The 19,041-nt window shown below is 45.8% G+C and overlaps 4 protein-coding genes across 4 annotated transcripts; 1 reads left to right on the top strand and 3 right to left on the bottom strand.

The window, feature by feature from the left end:
• Nucleotides 1-1,088: 1,088 nt before the first annotated feature.
• Nucleotides 1,089-2,333, bottom strand: PSV08DRAFT_373805 (uncharacterized protein; the record flags this gene model as incomplete). Its single annotated transcript, XM_066093277.1, has 1 exon — nt 1,089-2,333. The coding sequence occupies one exon, from the start codon at nt 2,331-2,333 to the stop codon at nt 1,089-1,091; it is 1,245 nt and encodes a 414-aa protein (XP_065948546.1).
• A 1,469-nt stretch (nt 2,334-3,802) lies between these two features.
• On the top strand, nt 3,803-7,028 carry PSV08DRAFT_355292 (uncharacterized protein; the record flags this gene model as incomplete). The annotated part of the gene is made up of 3 exons (XM_066092910.1): nt 3,803-4,027; nt 4,095-4,398; nt 4,453-7,028. The coding sequence occupies 3 exons, from the start codon at nt 3,803-3,805 to the stop codon at nt 7,026-7,028; spliced, it is 3,105 nt and encodes a 1,034-aa protein (XP_065948545.1).
• Nucleotides 7,029-8,245: 1,217 nt separating this feature from the next.
• On the bottom strand, nt 8,246-8,980 carry PSV08DRAFT_373803 (uncharacterized protein; the record flags this gene model as incomplete). The annotated part of the gene is made up of 1 exon (XM_066093276.1): nt 8,246-8,980. One exon carries the CDS (start codon nt 8,978-8,980, stop codon nt 8,246-8,248), a length of 735 nt encoding a protein of 244 aa, XP_065948544.1.
• A 1,592-nt stretch (nt 8,981-10,572) lies between these two features.
• Nucleotides 10,573-11,637, bottom strand: PSV08DRAFT_355291 (uncharacterized protein; the record flags this gene model as incomplete). Its single annotated transcript, XM_066092909.1, has 2 exons — nt 10,573-10,920; nt 10,981-11,637. 2 exons carry the CDS (start codon nt 11,635-11,637, stop codon nt 10,573-10,575), a joined length of 1,005 nt encoding a protein of 334 aa, XP_065948543.1.
• Between the last annotated feature and the right edge of the window lie 7,404 nt (nt 11,638-19,041).

The following is a 19,041-nucleotide window of genomic DNA, read 5'->3' as shown; positions in this document are numbered from 1 at the left end:
GGGCGACGCGCAATCGAGTAGTTGAAATACAAGACTTGCAGCGTGTGTATACTTTAGCGTAAGCAAAGGGTAGATGCAGGACTTCAGATATCGCGCGCCGTCTTAGCTCCTCCCAACGAAGTCTAAAAAGTTATCCAGCGCTAGGAAACTGAAGGCGCCTACACAAAGCGCCATAGAACGAGCCTTTCAATCACCTGCAAATCCGATTTACCCAAAGCCTGCTAGCCAGATGTTTGATGTCTGCAGATCTGAAAAATGTTATCAAGATGGTGACTATGTTGAATGTTCACCACCTTTGTCACCTTGCGAAACACATGCAGAACCATCTCCACCGCCACAAACCTTTGCAAATGCCCGGTTTATTAAAAGACCTGATCCAGATCGGTCTCGTCGTGGGGAAGGGGTCCTATTGTGCAAAACTATCCCCAAAAAACCAGGGATCGTTCAGAAAGCAAGCGAGAAGCACTGGGTTTAGGAGAGGAGTAAGTACTCTCTTGCCACAAACACTACTCACTCAACATGCATGCTGGCCATAACAGGTCGCATCAAAGTATAGACCAGCGACATCGCTGCCCAGAAGACCGTTGTGGGCAGACGTTTATATTCAAGGGCGACATAAAGCGGCACGTGAAGACTCAGCACTCTGACCCAAGTTACAAGTGCAACATGTGCCCACCTTACAAAAACAAAGTATTTTCAAAGAAAGACAATTATAAAAGGTGGATAGCACTCTGTGAATTCTGATCTAGTTGCTTCGAACTGATAAGAATTGTAGACACATGCTCTCAAAACACGGGTGCGCAGGCGACTATGGTCGTTGAGAATTTTGTGTTGGCTCTATTGGTTGCATTGGGATCAACATTAACTATTTGATTGTTCATAAATGTAGACCATAGCATCGACTGAAAGCTGATGATAACTCGCTGTGTGAAGCACTCAAATACTCACAGAAGGATTTAGGTGTTTTGAAGGCCTGAGGTGATTCGGTTTAAGTGGTTTGTTGGAAATACCGAACGCTTTTTTACCTCCCCAAGTTTTCTCCTTATTGAAGAATGGGTTGCAGTGGTATTTTGACCTCATTGGTTGTTTTAACAGAACAAAAAGGCTCCGCAAATCGAACAAAGCAACGCTAGCAACACCACAATCCTCATCGTGAGTTCGTAGTCACATACAAAAGTCGAACACCCAAATACAAACGAGAAATAATTGACATACGCGAGCCCCGTATATGTCACTGGCACATATCGTGCCCCTCGGGAGATCCACCACAAAACGACTCTTGAACACCAATCTGCTGACACGAGCCCTGACCCCATGGGTGACGCAAACGCCGATGGAACGATGTGGCGATACAGAAACTTCTTCTTGTTGTAGTAGGAACGAGCGAAGGGAACAAAAGCGCGCTTCGACTTTGTATAGGCTTCGTCAGTTTTTGACCAACTACCGTGAAGCTCGGCTTCACTGCCGATGTACCACACTTCTGGCAGCGGTCGTACTCCTGAGCTTGTATAGCAGGCTTGAAATCGGTCTATGATAGTTCGAACCGAAGTACAGTTAGACTGCAAAGCGTAACTGTTCTCCTTTGTTCCGTGCGCAAGAATCAGTATATCAGTCTCAGCCAAGACCGGGTCAAGTTCGGAAAATTCGTCCAGTCTCCACTCGATACCGAAACGCAATGGTTTGATCCGCTTGACTTGTGCCAGGGAAAGCTGCTGCGTAAGCGCTTGTCCGAGTGCGCCCCGGGAACCGGTCATAGCTACACGTCGTCCACGTAGGGTACCCACAGTACCGAAAATCCAATCGACTAGTCGAATCATAGATCCAAAGTTGCTATCAGGTGCAATGTGATGCATCGCGTGGTACTGTGGGCCGACGAAGAAGAAGTAAGGGTCCATCGGCAATTGCTTGTATGGAACATGATTCGAATCATGACCCCAGCGGCATACGATGAGACAGGCCTGGCCTATTTGCAAAGCCCAAACAAAGGCCAGATCGAGTTCTGACAGGGTTACAGTATCCGAAGAGATGAGCTTTACTAATAACCAGCTCAGCGCACTCCCCGCCAAATGACATAACAACTCGAGCGGGACATGCCAAACCAGATTCTGCACACGAAAGCCGTCGTTGAATTTCAGGTCGCGGCCGAAGTACTTATGGTGGAAAGAATGAGCCTGGGCCAGGAATCGCAATACGGGGAATCTTGATCGTTGTGATCTGTGGGCTAGCACATGAATGAGGTCAAAGACAAGAGACCCAGAGATGACTAGGACGGCGTAGAGAATTATGCGGTATATCGAACGGAAGCAGATTCGTGTGATAAAATCCAGTATCATGGAAAATCTTTTGGGGTGGGTTTCAAGCACCAGTGATATGGGCATTGGCGTGTCGTGAATCGAAGCCGTAAGAGGATAGTGATGTCGAAGCTGGCGACAGCTACTTACACCATGTCCTTATAGCTTTGGCTGCGACAGAAGGTTGGAGTTTACTGTTTTTCGTGCTATTCTTATTATCTTTGGCCTGGAAGAAACGCAATCATGAATCTTGGTCGCGCAGCACTGGCAATATTCACCTAAGTAAATCTCACACCAAAATCAACATCTGGCAGATACGCACGACGTCGCAATGAGAATCAATGAAAAGAGAAGTAAAGACTAGACTCTATAATATTTTCCTAAATGACGATTATACTTGCATTCATGGTTTCTGCTAAAGTTCGTTTTCAACGAATCTTCGTACGAAGCAGGTGTATTGATTGGTGTTCTTCGTTTAAATCGCTTACTTTAGATATTGAGTACACCTTGCAACGTCAACAGTCATACTTTTGATGTTGTAGCACAATGTGTTATTGAAATTCAGCTACATATTACTTGCATACTAACCATTCATGATGTAGTGAGAATCTTCATTGTTTTGCTGTTAATGCTTGCATACTGATTCACATTGTCGTCAGCGACTGCGACTTCAGCTATGTATACGCGCAGTTGCACAACAAATTTGAGCAGCCCTTTCTTGTAGCTAAGCACAAGAGGTCAGCTATGGAACCACTGATGTGTCATTGCTAAATTCTTGATCTTCTGGTGACGGGAATCTTAGAACGCCCCCTCCCAGAATGAAGCAGTAATCGCTAATGAGAAAATCTCTCCATAATCTTGTATTGACGCAGCTACTGTAGGATTTTCTCAGCTCGGCGCAACGAGATGAGCAATCAACGTCCAAGATATGTGGACTAGCTCACTTTCTAAATGCATTCTGCTGCAAAGGATTCTACTGGGCGGCTCTTCCCAATGAGCGCATTTTGTGAAGAGCGACACCAGCTAGCCTTGTATTTTGCTATGTATTTGTGCAACAGGACTTAAATTCAGCTACATGTATCATATGCGGCTGTAACTTGTTGGCCTACGTGATAATGTTGTTCGAGAATATCTTGGCTGCAACAGGCTAGTATTTGCTCAACAAGGCACTACTAGCGCCCCCACGTGCCTTCCATCTCATTGTTGTAAGATCAGAGCAGTGGTAGCTGCCGGGATGACTGGCAGACTGATTGCTATACCTACGACATTATTCAATAGAATGTTCAAAGTATCACAAGTTACTATCTTAGTCAGATAAGCCGCTAGAGCCTAATCACTAGCGGATGTGTACAGTCTAAAGCCACCCTTTAGTGAAAACAGTGAAAAAGCGCTCAGAATGATATATAGAAACATACAACAGCTTTATAGCGTCACGCTACATGCTCTTGACTCCTCGAAACCAAGTCGCGTTAATCAGAACCAATCATCAAGATATCGAGCATTGTACAACAATGTCTACCTCTCAACCAAAGCTAGCGGTACCGGATCATATCGACGAGGCAGCAAAAGCAGAGCCGAATGCTCTTTGGGCACGGGTACCAAAATCAAGCATCAGTGTCGATGAAGGCTGGCGCGACATCACGTACGCACAACTGGCGCACGCAGTGGACAGTTTAGCGTGGTCGCTAGAGAACACGATAGGAGCTCCAGACCACATAGGTGCGACCATTGGCTACGTAGGCTGAGTTTCTGCCCCTTATTTCCTTGTTCCTTGCTAATGCCAGCAGTGTTAATGACTTACAGTATCTTGTCATACTGTCCGCAGTACTTAAGGTTGGGTACGTTCCGTTGTTTATCTCGCCGCGAAATTCTCCTGCAGGCCAGAAAGCCATCCTTCAGGAGACAAAATGCACGCTTTTCCTGAGCACGCAAGAGAAACACCAGTGTCTAAAAGAAATACAAGAAGTTATCCCCAGCATGCGGGTCTTTGGTGTGCCATCTTTGCTAGACCTACTCGATCTAAGTCATCCGACACTCCCATATGATGGAAAACACCGCCGTGATGGGTATGCTGATAGCCTGATCCTTCATACTTCTGGTTCAACTGGTTAGTAATACTGCTCTGTAAATTGCATTCTGTAGGTATCTGATAACAAAGCAGGTCTGCCTAAGGCTGTTCGTATGACCGTAGACAGCCTGAATTCGGTATTCAAGCAATCGACTCTAGATCGGGAAGAAGGCCGCCTACAAGTCACGGGGCAATTTCTTAGAGACAAAAGGCCAATGCTCGCTGTTGTCCCCTTCTTTCACGCCATGGGTATTGTGGTAGGGCTTCGATCGCTAATGTGCAGGAGCTCAATTGCCACCCTTCCTTCTGGAAAGCTGTGGAACGCTAGCCTAGTCATCAACACAATCAACGCAATCAACCCAGCTACCGGTTTCTTTCCTCCCTCCATCCTTGAAGATATTTCTAGTACCGAAGTGGGTATTCAAGCAATTGGCAAACTGGATGCAGTCTTCTTCGGAGGTGCGCCGTTGGCTAATGCAAGCGGGGAAAAGCTTTGTCGAGTAACAAAGCTTCAAACGATCATAGGCAGTACCGAAGCCTTACTCATACCTAGCCTCGCCACAACTTCGTCAGATGAGTGGGGATATTTTCACTGGAGCAATGCTGCTGGTGCTGTCATGGAGTCGACAGAAAATGATCTGTGCGAGCTTGTTCTCACGCGAAGGAACACCGACTACCAAGCTGTTTTCCATATCTTTCCAGAAGAAGAAAAATGGCAAACCAAGGATCTCTTCCAGAAGCATCCTTCCAAGCCTTTTCTATGGAGGTACAGCGGCAGACGAGACGACACTCTTGTGCTTAGCAACGGCGAAAAAGTCAATCCTGTGTTGATGGAGAAGTTCATAGAATCCCACCCGAGGGTGAAAGGTGCTATAGTCGTTGGTAAAGGGAAGTTTCAAACTGGACTGCTTATCGAGCCGGAATGGGTCGGGGTTGGAAGAAGAGACCCGACTATGCTGGTAGAAGACATATGGCCCACGGTGAAACAAGCCAATAAGGAGGCGCCTGACCATGCACGTATATACAAGAGCAAGATCGCTGTCATGGAAGAGGGAAAATCGTTTGAGCGCACGCCTAAGGGCTCGATCATGCGGCTGCAGACAGAGGTCGTATTCCAGGACAAGATCACAGCGTTGTACGACGATGGAACGTGTGCTAGTGAGTCCAGTAGGGAACTTAGCAGTGCTGTAGACCTCAGAGGTAGTGTCCGTGCTATCTTCATGAACTCGCTACCTTCTTTTGGTGAGGAAACGCCGGACGAGGTCGACATCTGCACCCTGGAAGTCGATTCCCTAAGCGTTTTAACTTTGGCGGAAGCACTACGAACGACGCTACAGCGCACGGACATCACTGCTGCGACGGTTTACGAGAATCCCACTGTTGAAAAGTTCGTCCTTGCCCTGTCCCTAAGCGAGAGTGATTTGGGTATAAAAATGAAGCACCCAAGCAGCCGTGAAGAAGAGTTAGGCACTTTGGTTAGAAAGTATACAGCAGATCTAATCCAAAAGGAGCGGGGAACTGCTGCACGAGAGCGCCTATCGAAACAAACAGTACTTCTCACTGGCTCGACAGGTAGTCTCGGCAGTCACGTGCTGCAAAGCCTTCTCCAGCGCCCGGATGTCGAACGAGTGTATTGCTTGAATCGTGCGCTTGATGCGGGAAATCGACAAGAAAACGGCTTCAAGAAGTACCATTATCCGGTCCCGGACTTATCCAGGGTCGAATTCTTCCAAGCTGATTTCAGCGCCGTCCGTTTTGGCCTTGCAGAGGTAGCGTATAAACGGCTTGTCTCCACCGTTACGATGGTCATCCATTCAGCATGGTCTGTAAACTTCAACCTTGGACTCCCATCTTACGAGGCAACACACATTGCTGGAACCCGGCATCTTGTAGACATTGTCTCTAAATGTGTTTACAAACCTTCGATCACTTTCGTTTCGTCGATTGCCAGCGTTGGCAGGTGGGGCAGCATTGTACAAGACGGTTCTCCTGTACCAGAATCTACCACTACCCTTTTTGACCGCTCGATTGTGCTACCACAAGGCTATGGCGAGTCAAAGCAAGTTGCAGCTGAGATACTTGCAGTCGCCTCACATCGCCTTGGCATACAAACTGCCATCATTCGCGCGAGTCAGCTAGCAGGACCTAGCGCGCAGGCCGGTGGAGCAGCCTGGAACCGACATGAATGGCTACCATCGTTAGTTCACACAAGCAAGTTCATGAAAAAGCTACCAAAGACTCTTGGAACCATGGAGCAGGTGGACTGGGTAGCGATGGATGTAGCGGGTGCGACTGTAGTCGATATTGCCATGGCACCAACTTCACAATCCACGCGCATTTATCATCTAGCCAACCCCCATCGAACAAGCTGGAGACAGTTGTATCCTGTTATTTTGGAATATTTCAAAAGTCATGACGTGGAAATTGACGTGATTGAGTACGATGATTGGGTTCAGGAGCTGGGACGAATTCCATTGACCAAAGAGAATGCCGAACACATACCGGGGTTGAAGCTGTGCGATTTCTACAACAGTCTACGTCTTGATATGGCAGCAGGATTACCAAGACTAGCGACCAAGAACACAGAGGCCGTCAGCCAGACCCTGCGGGAAGGGAGAGCAGTAGATCAAACTGACATGAAAAAATGGTTAGAGCAATGGCGGTTCTAATTTTTTTTCATAGCTAGAACTAGATGGAGTATCTTTGGCTATAATGCGGATGACTTCATGCCTGAGCGGTGATCCAGCGCTGATGCAGCCAACATGGAGCAGTATACGTTCCAGGTAAGTTTTACCGTTTTGAGCCATGGGTCGATTTCTTTCTGACACATGTGCTAGTTTGGCGGGGACGCTAGAATGTGTACTGGAAAGAATGTAAGCTTCTATGTGTTCAGAATGTTGTTGGAGACATGCTGATGGAAGCTAGAGATCTCACTTTACAAAATGTGCAACGTGATTCCACAGCTTCTTCGCTCTTTTGACTTTTAACTTTCAAATCCAAGAAGCGAGTGGGAAACGCGAACCTATTGATTCAAGAAGCCGAGAGAGGTGTACATAGCCATTCCATATATGAAGGAAGCACTATTGATAACTTCTCATGAAGACTCTTTCTCACGATAAACTGAGCTTTTTTTCTATAAAGTCCACTGTTAATTACGTTAGAAGCACCTTTAAAATTAGCAACTGCTCCGTAGTACTTGAGAAACAAATCCTATCGCTTCAAAATATGTACTCATTTAGAAACTCATTATTTCCTTGACGGAAAATTCTCTTCAGTCGTTAATCTTGAATATCCGTCAATTTCTCTCAAAATCTTTAGAGATGTACAATATGTCCCAAATACGAGACAACGAAGTCACGAAGATGAGATTTGAGGTTAACTACTAAAACATTTGAACGAGGAATGATAAGGAGCTATTCAATAATGCATTTGATGTTGTTGCTGGCAGAAAGGAGGAACAAGGGTGTATTAGAGGAGAGTCGATAAACGGCACTGACAGAACGAGCGACAGCATAGCCAACAACACGCTTTTTGGCGTCCGAGGGTGATACACTGGAAAAGCAAGAGCTGTAACTAAAATAGATACGAATTGTATTTGTCTATTTTTGAGTACGTTACACGCAACCCGAGCATCCGGAAGAAAAGGTGTCCCGTCACACCGTGCGTCCCGGCACGGAGGGACGGACGTTAACTGGAATTTTATGCGACAGCATGCGAAGGCGAAACATAACATCCCCGCTCTGGGATGCCTTCGGGACCAATCATGGGCTCAATTTCTTCGTATTGTAAAGGTTCGAGGCGGCTTATGAGATATCAACATAGCTGCGATCCAACTGCAATTGGCACCAGCATTCTTATAAGTAACTATATAGATATTTTCCAACCCTCACAAATTTAGTTTGCATCGGTAGTGTGTTTCGTCAATCTTTTCTATACCACAGACCCACAGATTATTAAAGCATAAATGTGGCAGAAAGTGACTTCTAAACCTATAGTACTGAAGAACAGAATACATAATTTCTTCGACTGACCCACTTTCTGTTATAGGGATTTCAGCATATTCCTCTACGCCAGGGACTAATTTTTCAGCGTTGTTGTATCTTTTCACAAGGAGTATTTTTCCTCGCTCCAATACAGGTAAAACATGACGCTCCCTAGACTTGATAACTTCAGGGAAACATGGAAAGCTTAGGTTGCGGAGGATCACTTCTGGGTTTTTCCTAAATTTGCCTTGTTCCTTTGGTATTGGATTCTTGCCTTGGGTGGTAGCTTTGCATTTCCAACAAGATGCGACGTCCCCGATAGTGTCGTCTTTGTGTACATAATGTTCGTAGTCTGCACAACTGCCTCGACACTTTTGATAGCTTTCTAATAACCTGTATGATCTTTCTGCGCAAAGGCTCCTCTCTACTGCTTCCTCATCAATTATTTGGCCTGGAACCTGGCGAAGAACCTTATCATTCCTAGGTTTTCGTGAGTTAGGGTTGGAATAAGTTCTCAAGTTGTGGAATAAACTATAGAGCCAAGAAGAGTTACAGTCTTGATTGTTCTTTCGAGTATGTCTTTTGGCATTTCCAGATTTTTGAGATAGATTTCTTTTTTGTTTTGTTGGGCGAGTCATTGCAAGGTCCTGTTTAGTTGACCGAAAATCTTTTGGAGATCTCGTAAGTTATATACCTTTGCAGTGTAGCATGTTAGACATTGTAAGAGAATTCTATGTAAGTCAGCGTAATCATTTTTAGCCTATGCCTGGATTTACTATGTTTTATTACGCCTACAAGCAGTCCTACACTATTGTCAGTCTTGATGTCGCGCATCAAACTTTCACATGTTCAAATCGTGAAGCCAAACCATTTATACTTTAATCTTCTTTGTTCAACATGGCAGAGAACCAACATTGTATTTGTGAGGAAGATCTGAGCGTCGGAGTATACTCTGATAGACTCGTCTTCTAGCGCAGAGTTATAGGGTATGGCTGATGGTCTCAGCGTCCAGGCACCACCAATAACTCTTACAAATTGTAAACCTCAGCACTTTAGAGGCTAAGATGTTTTTTTAAAAGAATACTTGCTGCAACAGTGACAGAAGGGACATTGATGGAGAAGAAATTTGGCTGAGTGATGATGCAACATCTCCTACTAACTTATTAGGTCAGTCGTTCCTTTAATTATGAAGGGAGGCTAAGATAAGGACTAGTGTCCCTCCCTGCATTACGCAAACCCCCCGGTGCCGCCAGATAAGCGGGCTACTTTATCTCCGGAAAACCATATTTCTGTTCACTCGTTGTTTTTTACTATGTACATTTATAGATAGGTTGTCTTTCTTACCTTCTTTTATAGACATAGACACCCCTCCTTATAAAAATTACGCCATTGGTGTTGTATCCGTGCTGATACGCAAAAAACACCTTTTCGAGAGAAAAACAATAACAGCGCCTCCATCAAGCTCTCTTACACCCCCTATACCAATAAATGAACTTTGTTACCCCATTACCTCACGACCCGTTCATTCAAAACACATCGCTTGTAATATTGATTATGCACAAGGGTATTGTCGACCAAGGACTAGATAGATTTTGATAATCTGCGCATTCAAGCCGGCTTTGAAGTTCTACACTGCTGACGCTTCCAGCGTAAGCGTCATCAGGGTTGTAGTAACAGTTGGTGACAATGGTCGGATAACTAGCACGTTTTACACTCTTATGCAGTTTCAGCTTCTGGTTTCTGTAAGCAGGTGACTTCTGATCCTACACTAGGCTTTTGTTACTTAGTAGTAATGTACATCCCTTTGTAACAGAACAACCGCCGTAACGGACAAGATCATAACTAATTATGCAGCTGCACAATTCGGGTGGCTGAAACTAGCCACCAGCCATAGACTGTTCTCAATACATTCGACCCCACTGAGTGCCCGGTTCTCAAAACTTTCGAGTTAACAGCGCATGCAGTTTGTACTCAGTGTAAATTAAATGCTTGGTTGGTGCGACAATCGTTTGACTAACCATTGAGTTGCATGCATTTGGCGCGCGTTTGATACAATTTCAGTTCCAACTGCGCAAATCACATCGATTCGTGCGCTGCTGCTTGAAGTCTGACACAGAGGGCGAGTTCAGGAGGTTCGCCCTAGAATGAGAAAACCTCTTGGCATTGTGATCCTCAAATTGTAATGGTCCATGCTATTCACTACTACAGCAGCATTACTCCTCTCTACTCATCAAATATGTACAACTTCGCCAAGAAGTAGCTTGATGGTTCTCTGCTGCTCCTCAAGGAATTCTCGAGTGGCATCAATATCAAACTCTAGTCCTTCACGCTGACGCCCAAGGATCTTGCGTCGCTCTTCTCGAAATCTGGCCTCCATGTTATCGAATCGATAGTCGCAGAACCAGTAGTAAAGAGGATTCTGCTCTGTAATGCCGCGAACACCAGTTAGCACCGTCTGGTCTGAGATGAACGGCGACTTCGGTCGCCACGATGTCACCATAGCCAAGCGTTCTTTGCCACCGAATGCTTTCAATGCCTGATGCTCAATGTATCGGCCTTGCATGATCACAGCAGTTCCCTGTTAGACAAAAGTCAATGCCGATTATTCGACAAACATAAACGAGGACGAGAAAGTCACCATTGTTGGCCCTCGCACTTTGATTATCTCACCCGAAGCTGTCTTGATGGCAGTTTCCCCTCCAATCATCTGGGTACAGTCGGAAAGCATGGTGACGCAGACGAACGGAGTACTGTCAAAATGCCATCCGAATGCAGGTGTCTCGTCAGCGCCTAGCTGTGACTTGTCATCCGAGCCAAATGACACATTGATGTGGCCGACATCGCAGGGGAGAGTGGGTACCAGCTCTACACCAGCAATGTCAGAAATGATTGCTTGTACTTTCTTATTGTGCCATGCTTCCCAGGCAAATGTCGCGTACTTCGGTGCATACGCCCGAATCATATGTTTCGCGAAACTAGATGAGACTAGGCAGTTATTCAGAACTTCCGGCGTGAAAGCCTCTGCGCGCATTTGGTTGATAGCATCCTCCGTGAAGAGCGGGAACGGCTCTGATACGGCTAATGGAGAGATCCCATAACCTTCATATCCTATGTCCTTCATTGTTATGGCTTTAGGAACGGTTTTGTAGCTAAGATGCATAGCTGGGTCGAACGAGATGCGCTCCTTCAGGATGTTTTTCTCTATAAGACTTTTTGGTAATGGAACGCTCGGTCTAGTCACAGTCTTCTCAAGTGGCGCGACTGGCATAGGTGGACTGAGAATGGATGTACTCATGTTGAAAGCAGTTGAGTTTAGCTATGTGGCGATAATGTCTCTTGATGATTTGCTCGATAGAGGATTGATGGTGTCCTTTCATGTTGTAGAAGAGCCCATATTCCGCATATATATGCATAAATTATGCTAACTACTCTTACAATGGTAATTCACATGGTTAAAACAATGAGTCTTTCGAAAACATCAACGAAGTTATATGTAGCTGCCCCGCCTCCTCAAACGACCCTACGAATCTGTTCTAGGTCAAACTTTGCGGAAGACTCATCGAGACCGCGTTCTATTGATAACAATGCAAGGGTAGAATGTTCGCATGATGCATCTCATCTTTTTGAACATTTTGGATTAGCGTAAGCATGATGCTCAACCCCAGTCTCAACTTTATCAATATTCAAAAGCGACCATGCTCGATAACAAAAGTTGGAAACTTTTGTCTCACATATACCTAAGTTGTTATTTCGCGACAGCATCCGTAGTCTGCATCATGTTCGATATCGTACAGTAGTTATTGGAGTACTTAATCATCAAGATTGTAAATGCCGGCAGTTTCGCCATGTGGAGAAGAAGATACTGAGAGGCTTCCCATAGCGGCGAGAGGCCCGTGATCGTGTCAAGTTGGCGAAATAGCACCGTGATGTATGTTGTTGTATCACACACCTCGCGAAGTCAACCCGATCCTATTACATGTCTTGCAAGATTGCTTAGTTATTGAAGTGTTGATCACTAGCCCTATCTCGAGTAAGCTGCATTTCTTTCCCAAATGGGTACATTTGAATCAACTTGCAGTAACTTACGCGAGAAGCCTATGCAATACGGAATTATGGCCAGATACTCATTTTCCTCCTGGCCATCCACCCTCACTCTATAATACGAAGAAATAGAATCCATTTTATTGAATTTACTGCAAATGGCGGAGGGGCGCACAAACCATTCGAGTGCATTTCTTTACTCTTAATAAACTCAATAATCGATGCAATTTGAACTAAAATCCTTCTCTACGAACATTATTGAACTATGTTATACCCGCCTGACACAGTCGTACATAGTTAAGTCTATAAAGTTTTATTATCTAACTCTATCTCCACCTAGTGCAAGTTCTGTATGGTAAAACTACAGTATTATAGCTTGTATCCCTAAGCTTCTCGTCTTCAGTATAGAAGCTGCAACGATAAACCACCCCTGCTCTCTCTTTCGTAACACTATCGCTTGATTCTTTAGAGCTCTTAGGAGATAATTGTACAATGTATTCCTCTTTCTAGAAACTATACGGTTCTTCTATAGTAGTACAAGTAGTCTTTACAAAAACAACAGATAAAGATTATATCTAATAGAGTCAAGCTACAATAGTTCTTCACTCTTTGGCTTTTGTGTTGTTGATACGATAAACAGAAGTGCGCTCTTGAAGCACTTTTTTGAGAAGTCTCCATAACGATAGCTTGGACCTCTTCTTTGTTCAATCGTGCTGCAGTGAAGAAACCTCTCTTACTTTGAGAAGCTTTGATCGTCCTTCTTTCTCTCCTAGGAGAAGGACAATCGTCCATCTTCATGGCTAAGCTCATGCACCTCTCAATCGACTAAGGGCGTTGATAAGCCCAGAGAGAGCACTTGTGTACATCACTTGTGCTTTGGTGATCTCTGGCTCTCCCCTCGCGGTTTGTGAGCCAAAACTTCGTATTATAGCTCGTTTAGGTGGTGGGCCTTGCTTATTAAGGCGTTCGAATAGCGTAAGAGCTCTTTTTCTTGCTGTGGGCGAAGAGCCTATCAAATTTGAGACTTAAGGCTGCGCTTGTTGAAGTGGTGGTGTTATTTTGGTGGGTAGCTCGTTGAGCCGTGGGGCCCGTTGAGTGTTGAGCCTCAGTATCACTCAAGAGACTCGCAAAAGAACATTAACGTGATTTACAAGCGAGCGCCGCACCCCACCAACTTCGCACACCTTTACAAGCGTGTAGCTCCACCATATATATGTATGCGGATCCTGCCGGCAGTTTTCACGCAGCAGAATATCCAGGCAGGCTTCCGGGCGGCAGGCCTTGTTCCTCCTTGTCCAGATCGTGTTCTATCGTCGTTAACTATCGTCCGGACGCCGTCTCCACCACAGAAAGCTACAGATTATAACGCTACAGCCTAGGCAGCAGCGCAGACAGAGACACCACATACAGTAGAACAGCTTCAGAAGCAGATATGCTATCTCCAAGAGCGACTGCGCCACCAGCCAGAGAGGCCAACGAGCGTTGCGATACGTCAGCTTGCTAAGAGCGCTCAGTCTGCAATGCAATTAGCAATAATACTTGCAGAGGAGAATAAGAAACTAGGTGAAGAAAATCAGCGTCGACGACAAAATTAGAGCCAGCCGCGCCAATATATCGCTCCTGGTGGAGTGCTCCAAGTACAGCAGGGTCAGCAGCTTGCTGCAGAGACGGAAAGGATGGTCATAGAAGCTAGCCAGAGCCAGGGTGGTGAGCGACGTCAGCGCGCGTCGCCGACGTGCACGAAGTGCTATACTCAAGGGCATACTCGCACTTCATGTAAAGTTATATAATAAACTATAACTATCTCTTAATTTTATCTAGTTAATTTTGTTACAATATTGTGGCTTAATTACGAAGAACGTTATCTCAGGTTGGGTGTTATCTCATTAATCAGACGCACCCCTGTTGGACTAGCGTTTCGCTTAAACTCCTCCACCAATTAGAGATTGATTACATAAAAGGGTACGCGTCCAACAGCAGAGCGTCTGAGGAAAAATGGTTCCTCGTTTGGTGGTACTCGAACGCCAAAACCCAAAGTTGCCTTGCGTTTCTATTAAGATCTTAACACTACTATCAGTTATAGACTTAGTGCAGATTCACATAGAAGAGCATATCTTTCTTATTTACGTCGTATATATCTTATCTACCTATCTCGCTGCGTTGCATGCAAAGTGTCCTCGCGAAAAGTAGGGGCACTGCTACTTTTTGCGATAACTACGCTATAAGTGCCTTCAATCTCTTTTACCCCAACACTACGTGCTAGAAAACTCTTATAAACTCCTAATCTAATCACTAGCCTCTTATAGTACTTAATATATCTAGTTTAGTAGAAGAGTTAGATAGCAGACTTGATGGGTTGACGCTGGGGGCTGCGAGGACGCTGCGGGCGAGGACGCTGGGGGCTGCGAGGACGCTGCGGGCGAGGACGCTACGGGCTGCGAGGACGCGTTCGTGATAGCTAGGTATGTCGATACCAGGTGGAAAAGATGCGCAAGAGCTTATAGATTTAAATCTGATAATTGTTAGTAATAGAACACGTTATTGTGGGTGACAAGTACTAGGTTAAAGGTGCTACAGTTGGTTGCTAATAAACTTCGTCTGAGAACCACCAAACGAGGAACCAAACTTCCTCAGACCCTCTGGCGGTAGAAGCCTTTCTCCCCCTTTGATTGGCTTAGGAGTTTAGCGTGGCGCTACCTGTTAGCGCGTCGCCCATCGCCAGAGTGTCTGACTAGTGAGATAAATCTGCCCAGCTTACTGATCCCGCACGTTATTAGTTACAAGTATTAGTAAGTATCTAGCAGCGTACTGTGAATCCCTTTAAGAATAGATAATCTTTGCAGGAAATAGAAGGAGATGTTACGTGGCTTAGATATGAGGCTCAAAGGTAGCCCTCGGGCCCCGTCGGGTGTAACGGGCTGATGCCCTTTGGCCTTACTTCTTGATGGGACCTCGCGTCGTCTCACGGATTCTAGGTGCCCTGAGCAGCACTCGGATTCTGCGCACACCGTCTGAACGACGCTTAGGCGCCGGACCTTGTCAGCCCGATCGTTGCTCAGGCAGCTGGTATTGTATACACATAGCTACGTAGTCTAGAAGCTTAGCTTTCTATCGAATAGAATCTCTTATATACTAAAGCGATTGCTCTACAGAGCGGAGCCCCTTACATCTGGTATTCTTTAGGCTAGTACTAAAGCTCATATCTGATCTTTAAGACGAACTCTAAGGATTCGTTTGGATACTGTTCTTATATCTCTGCTTCTACCTGCCAAAACTCTCTTAGAAGAATATTACATGGTACGGAGAACCGCGCTAAAAGCCTACGTCGATTAGGTTGGCGTTAGTACTCTAAGCGAAGCGCTACGGGGGCGGGTCTTAGTCCAAGCAGCCGTGCCACGATCGACGCAAAGCCTGGACATGATCCTAGGACCCGGACAGGTGGAGCGCATTAGCTCAAGACAACTCAATGAGACGTTAATAACTAGACAGCTCGGTGTGCAGCGCATTGGGCGAAGCCTACCGATGAGCGACAGATGGCGGCAGCGACTCGAAACCCTGCGTTCACCTGCCGTTCCGCTTCATACACGCTCCTCCACCAACCATGCATGCTGGCAGCTGCAGGTTCTCGATATGGCAGAGACGCACGCGTTATACGGTAGTTATATATAATTATCTATATACTAACGTTCACATTTTTGTGTGTGCAACAAGCAAGGAGACAAGTGAAACCGTCTGCCTCACGAGTTACCGTACACCACGCGGCGGCAGTGGCCTGCTCAACAGCGTGACGATATGGGAAGCTTGCCGGGCAACCTCTGCAGCCACCTCTTTCTTCGACTCCATCGCTATTCGCTGGTTCGGGGAGCAGTTTGTGGACGGGGCGACGGGCGCAAACAACACCAGCGTCTATTGCTAACCACCTTGTACGTAGTGCCAATCGCCTAGATCAAAGCCATTAGTCAGTCACTAAGTTCACACTCTATACCTTATAGCCATACGACCCAATTACGATTGACTATATCACATTCATCCCAAGGGAGAAAGTAATCATCTGCACCCGTAGTTGTACCGTAGTACCTCTCACACGCTTAGATGCCCACCTTCAAACTTCCCACCATATTCTATCCAAACTACAGCGTATGGTGATAGCACGATTTGGCGGTATGCCCGCTGCACAATCTTCCAAGATCTAGTACCTCACCAAGATAGATCCGCGCCACTCTCGTATCTTCTTCCACCCATACCTAGATTTTGTTGCCCCCATTGTACAGAGGGAAAGACAACCAACTGGGATCGGATGCGAAGGCAAAACATAACACCACCGCTACAGAATGTTTTCGAGACTGATCTAGATATATATTGGCCAAAACAATAGGAAGTAACCCAAGATAATAGCTCTAATCAGCAAGCGATCCACGAGCAACCGTAAGCGAAGAGGAATACCTAGTGGAGGTGGAGAATGAAGAGGGGGGGAGCAATATAGATTCATCAGATAAACTCTCGTCTCGACAGGCATAAGAGCAAAGTGTTCCGCTACACCAGTTCTTCTAGTGCGAAGGGATGCTCGTTATATATGTAGTTGGTTATATTACATCTCATCAACGGTGTCTGCAGGCTTACGTTATTGCGCTGCTGCTTATAGATTGTTTATTCGTAATAGAGTTCATGGCAAGATACTTCCATGAAGCTGAATTGTTATGCTTTGTGAGCTCGCTATAGCCAGGCCAGTACATTTGTTGGGCTCTCCTCTGCTACATACTCAATGGAGCACTTGAACTTTCTTGTGATAGACGGTGAAGAGGGGTGATTACGTTTAGAGAAAGCAGAGCAGACGCCGTTCCACCATTGCGCTTACGAGAGCTAAAAGATAACCCAACTATCAATACCCCAGACTGGAGTTTTCTTGTAGAAAAGCGTAACGAGCATCAACTAGCTAGTCACAATCGCTGGCTCCTCCGCCGTATTAGGGACCATGGTTGGCTTAGAAAGCAGCTCTTGAATAGCCAGCAATCCACTATGTGGAAAAAGAAATAAATGAAGAGCTATCTTGATTCAATACAAACCTTCCTCCAACGGCTTCTGCTACTTGTTCATATGACAGGCGGACAGCCTGCTAGAGGGACGGAACTTCTTACACTTGAGTGGAGAAACTCGCAACACGGAATTCGGCGAAACATCTTTCTCGAGAATGGCCTAGTTACATTTGTGACTTCCTACCATAAAGGCTATAGCATCACAGGATCTACCAAGATCATCCACCGCTCCCTACCGCCTGAGGTTAGCGAGCTCCTTGTCTATTACCTTTGGCTTGTAGCGCCCTTTATTAAGCAACTAAAACGCCTTACGCCAGACTTGGTACCTACAAGCATAACCTCTTCCCTTCTTTGGTCTCGCTCGATAATGGACAAGTCTGGGCATCGGCAGGACGTGCCTTGGCCAAGCAAGTGCCTTAGTAACGTACTGGCTAAAGAGTTCTCGCGACATCTCTCCACACGTGCCGGCATTATTTTATGGCGGCATTCAGCTATAGCTATTACTCGGCGCCATCTTGGACGATTGGGATTCAAAAGAGACTACGATGGCAAAGAGGAGATCCAAACTGTCGCGGACCACCATACTGCGCACAGCTCTATGCTAGCAGGTCAGCTATACGCTCGGGGGATAGAGGAAGCACCAGGGCATATTGCACCAATACGAGCAGAGTATCGCGCTATCAGCCGTGCATGGCATAGCTGCCTTGGGTTTGGAGTGTTTATTGGCAGCCGTCCAACAACATCAATGCCTAGTAATCGCTGCCAGCCACAGCTAGAAACGCGTTCTAGTACTGTACCCGATGGCATCGTTGTGGAGAAGTGGACTGGCACGAGAGAGACGCTAAAGAGAAAGGAGAGAGATGATCAAGATGAGCTAGATCAATGGTTTCAGCATGGTGTGAAGTTTGGTAAAAGGGCTACACGGCGAAGGGTGATAGATGAGTAGAATGATGTATAACTCCTAGTATATGATGCTACGTGAATCTAACCCCCGATTCATCATAATCAGGTGATTGCGCATCCTGAATTAAAAACGCGCGTATGCGACGCGGATCAGATGCTGATTCTCGCCCATTATAGTCTAGCGCGAATTAGGACCTCCATTTCCGCATTTTAGTTCTAGCGTGAGCGTCCTAAAAATGTCGTGCACGTACTATTGGATAGTGTGAAGCTCTTGATGTTGAGGTCTTTGGACTTGATTGCTGCAGATGAGAGATAGGGTACTATCGACAGATAACTCTTATATTCGTACTTGGAGTCTTCGCATATCGAGCTACAATGGCTTAACACCTATGCTGTAATTATATAGAGGAGTGTGGCTTGCTCAATACTGCGAACTCCGTAACTGGCCAGTTTGCTAATTGTTAATTAGTGACGTGATTGCGGTACAATCGATTGGAGGAATTTTCTAAACTGCTTACCATCTGTGGGCGTAAGCGTTTTGAACGCAAACATATGCCCAAGCAGTTAGCTGTCATCAACAGATCACGCATACCAGGCACACAAGGAACGACATATGCATATGCAGAAGCTAGAAGTCGGATGTATAGTGAAGAGATGACTAACTAACGTGCGTCCAACCGAAACGGAACAACCCCTGTAGCGGAACAAACAACAGGTACTTT

Source organism: Bipolaris maydis (assembly GCF_028858645.1).
Source record: "Bipolaris maydis strain C4 unplaced genomic scaffold PSV08scaffold_13, whole genome shotgun sequence".
Taxonomy (NCBI): Eukaryota; Fungi; Ascomycota; class Dothideomycetes; order Pleosporales; family Pleosporaceae; genus Bipolaris; species Bipolaris maydis.
The sequence above is the reverse complement of the archived record's forward strand: the minus strand, read 5'-3'. Positions and strand labels throughout refer to the sequence as shown.